The 10216-nt window shown below is 44.9% G+C and overlaps 1 protein-coding gene across 1 annotated transcript in view; it reads right to left on the reverse strand.

Moving 5' to 3' along the window:
* Window positions 1–196: 196 nt before the first annotated feature.
* The window catches only part of Ccn6 (cellular communication network factor 6), a 13336-nt gene continuing 3316 nt past the window's right edge, over window positions 197–10216 (reverse strand). The window contains exons 2-5 of the mRNA XM_021205071.1: window positions 7356–7653; window positions 4063–4305; window positions 2245–2438; window positions 197–677 (exon numbers count right to left, since the gene is read on the reverse strand). Of these exons, the coding sequence (XP_021060730.1) occupies window positions 396–677; window positions 2245–2438; window positions 4063–4305; window positions 7356–7653 (1017 nt within the window). The 3' untranslated portion in view covers window positions 197–395. The remainder of the gene's footprint in view (window positions 678–2244; window positions 2439–4062; window positions 4306–7355; window positions 7654–10216) is intronic.

Raw genomic sequence — 10216 nt, forward strand, 5'->3', positions numbered from 1 at the left:
TCTCTGTAGCCCTGGTTGTCCTGGAACCCACTCTGTAGACCAGGTTGACCTCAAACTCACAGAGATCCGCCTGTCTCTGCCTCTCATGTGCTAGGATCAAAGGTATGATTTTTTTCATTATGTATGTCATTTTTACCTGGAGCCATTTACCTGTATATTCCTTAATTATAGACTATACTCAAGAAATGAGTTCTATTTAAAATTTTTCAAGCATTTATTTTTGTTTTATTAGTATATGTTTTAGAATCTTCTATTGTCACAAATATAGCAAGAAAAGAATGGTCACTATCTGTGTTTTAAGTCCCTTAAGTAAGCTTTTCGCCCTTGTGTAGCTACTTCAGGGTTTTCCTTATGGCATGACTGACTTAGCCTTAACCTTGCCTCCCTGTTTGGCTCTATAGAATCCTGAGCTCAGAAAATACGTCTCCTGGCTCTCTGCAGTCCCTGTGACACACACAAGATGTGACCCACAGCATCTGCCACTCAAATGACCCTTCACTGGGGCAGTCAAACCTAACAGTAATCATTTTAGACTTGTTGGGGACACAGCATCTCTTGTCCAGGCATATTCCACAGAAAGTGGGTCTGTAACTCTGAGTACTTGAGCATCCAGAAAAAACAAATTTTTCAGCTTTGGGGAGTTGGAAAGTGGGTTGACATGTTTCTCCTCTGGGGATCTGAAAAGGAACAAAGTGAAAAGGTTATTCTTTATGTTTGATTACAATAACTTAAGAATTAGACAGATATTAGATATAGTTATTTCTTGGGCACTAATAATGTTGGGTTTCAGACATGAGACCAGCGGCTGAGGTGCATATCAAAGCAGACCTAGCCTCCAGGTTCTCCCCCATCCCTCAGCCCCTACCTGTTACAGGGTGTGGCTGCCATACCCAGCCCTCTTCCCTGAACTCTACAGCCCAGGGGCTGGGCTTCCTCTCCCACGTGACTCTTTCTGTCCCTGCATTTCTCTGTGCACTCCCCACTACCCCTCCCATCACCTTGGGTGCATGGCAATTTCCATGGCCCCATTCTCTGAGACCAGTGAACCCACCCAAGAGCTGCTACAAATAAACCCTGCTTTTATACTTTTAATTTGGCTTGACTTGGCTTATAAGATCTATTAAATAGCTGCTTGTGACATGTGGGACCCTCCTCTCTATAAATTGCCCTTGCCTTCCCTCTGTCATTCTATCAGATTCTCATGTTTCCTGTTCTGTCTTTCATTCAGTTCTCCAGTAAACGGAAACTTCTTGTTTTGTGTCATTTCAAGAGCTATGCCTTATTAAGTGTTCATTTACCTAAGACTTAGCAGATTCCTTACTACATGTCACAGTTTGGGCTGGGTGGTGGATAGATGAATGCATGTGCTATGTGCACAAGCAGGGTGTCATGGTTTCACTGAAGGAAGCACCATACTGCCTGTCATCAGTCAGCACATGTATCAAAGTGACTGATATTTTCTTAGACCTGTACTTCGTTAACTGTGGACTCAGTTCACCGTGACCTTACTCCCAAAATGTCAAGTTCAGGATGTACATTAAAGAAATTTGTTGAGGTAACAAATTGATAGGCTGTTTATTAATTTGGAGGCAGAGGCAAATGGCTGTGTCTCTGAATTCAAGGCCAGTCTGGTTAACATAGTGAGTTCCAGTTCAGCCAGGGCTATGTAGAGACCCTTTCTCAAAAAAAAACAAAAAAACATAGAAGAAAATGAAAAGGAAAGGAGGAAGATAATTCTCTTGCCTCAATCAAGAACAGGACCAGCTCTCCAATTTTATGCCTGTTTTTGGATAGCATAGTCCTTTGGCAAACTTACTCTGTAATGCACAGAGTATTTTGGTGTGGTCCTCCCCCAAAACAACCAGTCGTATGTAACTATGACCAGACCTTCTGTTTTCATAGCTGTGGTGTAACAACTGGAATTTTATGTTCACTACTTTGGTTACACTTCTATAATTAATATGAGCAAGACAAAAGCATCCATGAAAGGTCCACTCTGGAGGAACATATGCATGGAGGGGCTGCAAGCGACTGGGCTGCTCAAGACCCACACTGACAGGACTCCTAAGAGGGGCAGAGTTGAGCGAGATTAATATCTGCCACCCTCCGAGATTATTTGACTTTAAGAGTCACTGTCAGATGGTTTTGTTTGATGGGATCCGAGCATAACCCCTCCCCCAGAACATATGTGCATGTGAGCCTTAGCACTGCATCCTAGTTCAGTTAGGTCTGCTCCCACTTCACCTTCGCTGCCTTTGATGGGCTCCTGCTGCAGGGCTGCATGTAGCACAGCCTCTTCTCCTTCCTCATTTCACAGTTGGCGTTTTCGTTGGTTACCCGGTTAGAAATTCCCATTCCACATGTTCTGGAGCACGGAGTCCACTTTGTTGCTTGCACAAGACATGTTTTCCTCCAAGTAAGTGGGAGAGTCCTATAGGCTAAAATAAATGGAGGAAGAGCATATGTATGTATGCATTATATGTACTTACCTGGACTCAGTGTTTAAACATTAAGTCAGTATTTAAAAGTTCTCAGGCTTTTTACATGAAAGGATAAAGGGGGACTTTTAAGTCCCCTTCCCTTCCAGCTACTAAATTACCTTCCAGTCAAGTGTGGCCATGTAGTTTCCTAGAGGGTCAAGGCTCTTTATCTTTACCTGTTTGTTTCATTCTGCCTCGCCCGTCCTCTGAGTATCAGGCCTCATGTTTCGATCAGTGTCAGTCATGTGATTGACATTCTTTTAGCAGATATAGAAGTAAACGTTGGTAGGGTTAGGGGTCCAGGACATTAGTCAGACTAGTGCACGCTTTCTTTCCTCCAGGCATGCCGTTGCTGTGTAGCTCACACTGCCCTCTAACTTGTGACTTCTCTGCCTTCTAAGTGTTAGGAATACAGGCAGGCATGTGTCACCATGCCTGGATGCAAACGCTGTGATCTTAGTACTTAAAGTCTTAGACCTGTGCTTTGTTAACTATAGACTCAACTTATTACCTTACTCCCAAAATGTCATTAAAGCAATGTGTTGAGATAACAAGTCAATACGCTGTTTACTAATGTGAGCCAAAGGTCTGGTTCACACTAACAGTCTCTCTAATGGTTTTCATGGAGATGGAACAGCTATCATCTTTCTGGTTTCTTCTGAGCAGCAGGGCGAGGGGCGGTGTCCGTTCCCCACTCTTAGCTCATCCACAGTTGCTTCCCTGAATATCTCCTGGGTGATTTTAAGGGATGGGCGTAGAGATCACTGTGGGCCTGACAAGGGATGTGACAAGCTAGATGAAATAGAAATTGCAATGACTTGGTTTGTAAAACTTTAATTTGGTTTGTTATAATTTCCTAAGGTATTTTTAAATATCTAAAACTCATTTCTCTTAGAGTTGTTACTGGTTGAGAACACAGTGAGGTAAAGCCTAGAGAAGCCCCTGTCTGGAAACTTCTCCAGCCTGCGAGATAGAGCATCATCTACACCTGCAGCGAGATGCTCAAGATAAGCAAGCAGGAATCTTATTTGCTTTCTTGATTACATAGATTTAAAGTGTTAAGAATACTGTGGCTATTCCCACAATTTTGAAAATGATAATTTTGAACCTCAAAATGTGTTAATCCTCAAAAAAAAAAAAAAAAAAAAAAAAATCAATCAATAAAAAAAAAAAAAAAAAAAAAAAAAAAGGTTTTTTAAAATCAACTTTCCATTTATCCTGGTACCATATAAGAAACTTTGGAAACACAAGAGCTGGGGTAGTCAGACTTCTTGCTCATAGTAGATTACAAATGACAGGGTTGTTTTTAAGGTACTTGTGAAATTTATTCAATTTTCCAAAGAAGCAGAGGTGAAAGATTTTAGAAATTTCCTGATCAAGTAAGGTTTTTAAAATCAGAATAGTTACTCTCAAAACCAAAATGTCAAGTTTTCTTTTTGGGTACTTGAGGCAAACACTTCAATGCTGAGTCGCTGTAAATCTCTAGCCCACAACCAGTAAGTTCTTACTGCCTGTGGTGCATAAAGAAATGGGAAAGAACCACAGGAGGTGAGCCCTGGGAAACTGCCCTGCTGCGGAGCACCTGACATTGTCTTGTAGCTTGCTGAGTCCTGCTGCTGCAGGGGTCCCTGGCCACAGTTTGGGGGATCAGTCTTCCTTCTTCCTTTAGCTGAAGAACAGTTGCTGCCAGCCAGCTTGGGGATGAAGAGGGGTGTGCATCCAATGGCCCCACTCACACAGAGGCAGCTGAACAGTGGGTGGGGCTGAAATACTTGGCCATTCTGGTAATAGACCCTGTTGAACTCACATCCAACTGCCACAAGATCTAAAAAGAAAAGAGCAGATTACCAAAAAAGAACAAAAGCTAGGTACTATAGTTAGTTAGACCTACTCCAGTTGTAACTCTTTTCTGAACATAGTTCTTAATTCCTTAAGCCTCCTTTAGAATCTCCTTCACAGAAACATCTACAGAAAGGTTTGTCATGTGGTGGCCATACACGCCTTTGTCCCAGCATTCCGGAGGTCTGCAGATCTCAAGTTCAAGGCCAGCCAGGTTGAGTTCTAAGACACCCAAAGCTATGCAGAGAAACCCTTCTCAAAAAAGCAAAGAGGAGGAGGAGGAAGTGGAGGCGGAGCCCTAAGCTTGCAGTGAAATGGTTATAAATCAGTGGTTGATACCCGATGAGACAATTTCATCAGATCCACGAACACAAGCCAGAATGCATCCACTGGCAGTCTGGAGAAACCAGAGTTTACCTGTAGGAGACGTGCATGTCCTCCAAGGGCTGTTCTTCCCTTGCAGGCCAGCAATTTCAGTGTGTCCCAACAACCACTCGGGAATGGCTGGAGCATTTTTAAAGAATCTGAAAAGTCAAAACTCTTCAAGACACTGGGATGTGAGGCATTGTCGCTGATGTGTGACATCATCAGTGGGACAGAGTTAGCCATGGCTGAAACTGATGCCTTAGCATGACTTGGGCAGCACAGGCAGCAGCTGTGTTCTCCCTTCCTGCTTGTACTTAGAATACTAGAGCTGCCTTAACAGTGTGAAGTGGCACAGTAACGTAAGCTAACTTTATTAAACCTTACCCATTTTTGTGTAATAGTCTATATCACAAAGTGAATCAAGTATTCAGTATGCAAAAGCACAAGGGCAGTCTTAAAGAAAATACTAGTGCTAGAAGACAAGGAGTCAGGTTTCCAGTCGGAACTTTTCTTAAGTAGCTCTCAGACAAACCATGAGTGTTCAGACTTTGGTACGGTGGAGGGATTTTCTTGAAAGTGAACAGCATCTTGTCTAATAGTCACTTCTAAGGAAACAGCTCAAAATGTGTGTTGCCAGTGATGGATCTCACACTTCTAAGTAAAAGGATGATAGCCATCACTGAGGCTTTTCTATCAAAGGTGGTAACTTTCTGCTGAGAGTTATAGTTTAAAATACATATGAGATAACATTTGAATAGGTACACCACAGGAAACTGGAGCTTTCCAAATACCCAGAGACAAAGCCATGCAGGAGTCAGAGACCAACTCCAGGTGACTTTGTATTTGTTTTTATTTTTTTAAGATAGGGTCTTCCCCTCCATTCCATTCCAGCACCCACATGGCAACTCCAATCTCAGAGGGTCAAGTACCCTCTTGTGACTGCTGAGAGGGGCCGGCTGCATGTGTAGTGCACAGGCATACATGAAAGTGAACAACCATACCCATAAATAATTTTTTAAATGTTTAAAAAAAAAATAAGGTCTTCCCGTGTAGCCCAGGCTAGCCTCACTCCCAATCCTGCTTCAGTGCCCTCAGTGCTAGAATTACGTGTGAGACAGCTCCAATGAGCTTGGGTAGTTTGTTTTAGAATTAAAGTTCATTGATTTAGTCTCAGATCCCATGATGCAGCTGATTTCTAAGGAGCTACCATGTGTCACATTGACTGTATCAGAAGTGTGTGTGTGTGAAGGTCTGTTGATGTGGCTCACCCTCTTCTAATGTGTGGAACCATTCTTCACAAAACAACCACAAAAACAACAGCGTGGAGGAGGAGCAGATGGAAGGATCTGCTGAGCCAGACATTAGGGAAATTTTCAGTAATGTAAAACAGCATTCTCCTCACTAAGATTTTCTGTGCTATCAGTAATGGTCTTAAACCGAATTCCTATCAGCTCATAGATGTGTTGTGTTTAAACAAACTTTTAAATTACAAGTCCATTGACTGTCAGTTGACAAGAAGCCCACATTATCAGAAGCACCAGTCCTCAGTGATTTCTAAGACTGTAAGAAAATCCGCAGACTTTAGAACAGAAGATTTGCAGCCAGTGTTCTTGGTCAGAGATCTACACGTTTTCTATAAAAGCCCCAAATAGCTCAGTCATTCTGGGCTGCGTGACCTCTATACTGCCCTGCCTCTGTGCAGCAGGGATAGGCTCTGCAGATGGCGGAACTGTGCTCTGATGAGGCACCAGCTACAGATCAGGCTGCGGTCTAGGTCTAGGTCCATCCCTGGCCAACAGTTTGAGGTCCTGCATTCCCACTTGAACTTCCCTGAGGTGACTAGTACTGAGTACTTGGCTGTCACCAGAAATGTTAGGTGTCCTAAATTGTTTGTCATTCTGGATTATTGTCAGCACGTCACTTCAGATGGTCTGAGTCAGCCATGAACTGAGACCCAGAGAGCCCAGAATCAGGTTTGCAAATGTTTGGTGATGAGGGTGAGGACCCAGTGGTTAGTCAGATGGAGAATAAAGCAGAAAGTGAATACCATGTCTACATCCTCACATTTTATGTCATACATTTCTAAAGAGGGTTACTTTTTCCATACAGGAGTGGCTGAGTTCAGACTTATTTCAAACAGTATTAACAAAAATTGCCTTTTTGAAGTCAGACCCTGTAGACATAATCTTTTCTATATTCTATCATGAAAAATGGCTACTTGAGACAGGCGTGGTGGCACATGCCTTTAACTGGGTCTCAGTTCATGTCTGACAGACCATCTGAAATGACAGCATGCTGACAGTAGTCAAGGCAGAGGCAGGTGGGTCTCTATGAGTTCTAGGCTGGCTTGGTCTATAGAGCAAGTTCCAGGACAGCCAGGATCAAGAAGGGAGATCCCCCCCCGGGGGGGGGAAAAAAAGACGAAACAACAAAACAAAACTCAGCTGAGAACTACTTTAAAACTTTAATACAATAAAAAATAATAGCTTTTCAATCATGTATCTATGGACTTCATATGTCATCCAGGAAAACTGAGCCATCCCGCAGGTACACAAAGTCTAAATCCATCTTGTATTTAGCCAGACTGAATTCTCCACTCTGAATTAACAGTTAGAGGGGTAGAAGTGTGCCTCAATTCAGCCTTTTCCAATGAGCCTAGAAGACACTTACATGCACACACGCCTGTCTCGTACCTAGGCGTGTCCCCAGAGTAGTCACAGTACAGGCCTTTGTGTGGGTCGCAGATCTCAGCTTCGTTACAGGTGTCTCCTGGCTGCTTGGCACAGACTTTGCAGCATCCACAGCCATCCCTCACCAAGCTCACCCCAGGAGGACAAGTGGGCTTCTGCAGGGGGCATCTGCAGGGCCAGCGGCAGACCTCTCTACGCTGATACACCTCCGATGCTGCTCCAGTCTGTCCTCCAGGGGTTGAGTCTGGTGGTGCACTGTCCTGTGTCCTGCAGCAGAGCTTCATTTGGTGATAAAGGTGACATTAGAGGAGGATTCTGAGAGTACTCACGGGTCTGGAGGAGATATGTGCCAAACAGGTGGGCTACAGTCTGGTAAGTTTCAACATCAGTATTTGGCATGGCCACTCCCAACTTCAATTGGTTTCCAATTTCTCATTCTTTCCTCTTCCTCTTCTCCCTCTCCCTCTTCCTTTCCCCTTCCCCCAACACCATTGCCACCACAGCGTTGCCCCTTGGTCTCCTGTGCTGCATAGCTTTCATCCTCCTGATGTTTGCACTGAAGCATCTTAGTTAAGGGCTCTCCCTTCCCTCTCTTTGTCTCCCAACCAGCTCACTCTGCTGAACTCATTAAAGGGCCTGCTTAACTGCCACCTAGATGGACCACACTCTCTGTTCTTTTCCAGTCTTTTATTACCCCCTACTTAAGCAAATATATTTTCCCCAAAAGACCTTATACATTGTGTTATGTTGGGCTCATACTTTAACATCCAATGTCATTGACAAATCTTGTTGGTCATACCTTTAAAACATACCACCACCACTACTGCCCGGCCACCTGCCTCTCTCCTACCATTGGTGTCCAGCCCGGCCACCTACCTCTCTCCTATCGTTGTTGTCTAGCCTGGCCACCTACCTCTCTCCTACCATTGGTGTCCAGCCTGGCCTCCTGCCTCTCTCCTACCCTTGGTATCCAGCCTGGCCTCCTGCCTCTCTCCTACCATTGGTGTCCAGCCTGGCCTCCTGCCTCTCTCCTACCATTGGTGTCCAACCTGGTCTCCTGCCTCTCTCCTACCATTGGTGTTCAGCCTGGTCTCCTGCCTCTCTCCTACCATNTCTCCTGCCTCTCTCCTACCATTGGTGTCCAACCTGGTCTCCTGCCTCTCTCCTACCATTGGTGTTCAGCCTGGTCTCCTGCCTCTCTCCTACCACTATGGTCCAGCCCACTATTAGTTTTTCCTTGGGTGATTTCTACACAGTCACATTTATTCAGCATTCACGGTGACTTTTTAAGTCAGTTCGAGTCACTCCAGGCTCACAGGGCACAAGTCCCTCAAGCTTCAGTGTAAAATCCTTTCCCTTGGTTTCATCACACCGGACCACCATCCCAGATCTCCCAACCAGTTAGCCTATGTTGAATGGCACCCTGGACACGTGAGCTCTGTTACTTTGATGCATTGCTCTGTTCTGCATACTCCCACCTGGCAGTCTTGTTCACCTCCTCATCTTCTGTTTCCTCCCATGCTTGGATCTGCAAAACTGAATTCCCAACAGAGATATCCCCTCTGACCTGTGGGCCCACATAGCTGCTACCCAGATGCCCTCGTCCTGTACCTAGACAGTGTTTGGAGTCATCCAAGCTCCTCCTTCATGTTCTCTGACTGATCTATTTTTTCTCTTTTCACAGGTACTAAATACCACTGTATCTGATTGTATTACCCCAGTGGTCCGCACTGTCTGAGGCTTACCATGCACACTTGCAAGTGTGGAACCTTTGGAGCCCTGCCTGCCCTGGCTGTGGCTGCCCTCCATACCCCACCACGCCCTGCTGTTTACACCATACCACACTCTCTCCCTGTTGGGATGGAAATATCAACCATGACTGCTTTGAAAACTTGGTCCTTGGCTTGTGGTGCTATTTTGGGAGTAGGGGGTGGGGGGCTCTGGTTGAATAGAATAAGCCACTGGGAAGAGAATGGGTGTATTTATCCTGTTACCCCCTGCCTGCTTCTTGATCCACTGCAATGTGAGCAGCCTCTGCCATTGTGATCTGAACTGTTCTGCCACCTGAATTTTTCCCACCATGAAGGGAGCCCTATGAAACATGAGCCAAATGTTTCTGTCAGACATTTTGTCCTTAGCAATGCAAAACTGACTAATATACTCCCTCATGCAATGTCCACTCTTTAGACTATCTCAAAAATTAAAGAGTAACACTGGGGGAAATCCATGAATAAGAGAAAGTCATGCTAGTGGCCTGAGAAGAGAGAAACATTACATACAGAAGAGAGGTGACTTAGCTAAAGAAGCAAGAGGAAGGGGAAAGGTACCCAGAGACAACACTAACAGGAAAGACAAAACCCTAAGCTGTCAACCTAGAATTCTGTGTCCAGTGAGCCTAACATAAAGACAAGCAAACAGGGCCAAGGAGATGGCTCTGTGGAGAGATTTACTGCAAATGGACAAGAGTTCAGAAGGCATGTAAAGCCACACACCATGCAGATCATGCGTGTGTACCCCAGCAATGCAGAGCATGCATCTGTACCCCAGCAATGCAGAGCATACACCTGTACACCAGCAATGCAGAGCATACACCTGTACCCCAGCAATGCAGAGCATGCACATGTACCCCAGCAATGCAGAGCATGCACCTGTACCCCAGCAATGCAGAGCATGAGCATGCACCCCAACAATGCAGAGCATGTGGCTGTACCCCAGCAACATAGAACATGCGTCTGTACCCCAGCAATGCAGAGTATGCGTCTGTTCCCCAGCAACATAGAGCAGGCACATGTACCCCAGCAATACAGAGCATGTGCCTGTACTCCAGTAATGCAGAGCATG

The sequence above is a fragment of the Mus pahari genome, chromosome 9 (genome assembly GCF_900095145.1).
Source record: "Mus pahari chromosome 9, PAHARI_EIJ_v1.1, whole genome shotgun sequence".
In the NCBI taxonomy this organism is placed as follows: domain Eukaryota; kingdom Metazoa; phylum Chordata; class Mammalia; order Rodentia; family Muridae; genus Mus; species Mus pahari.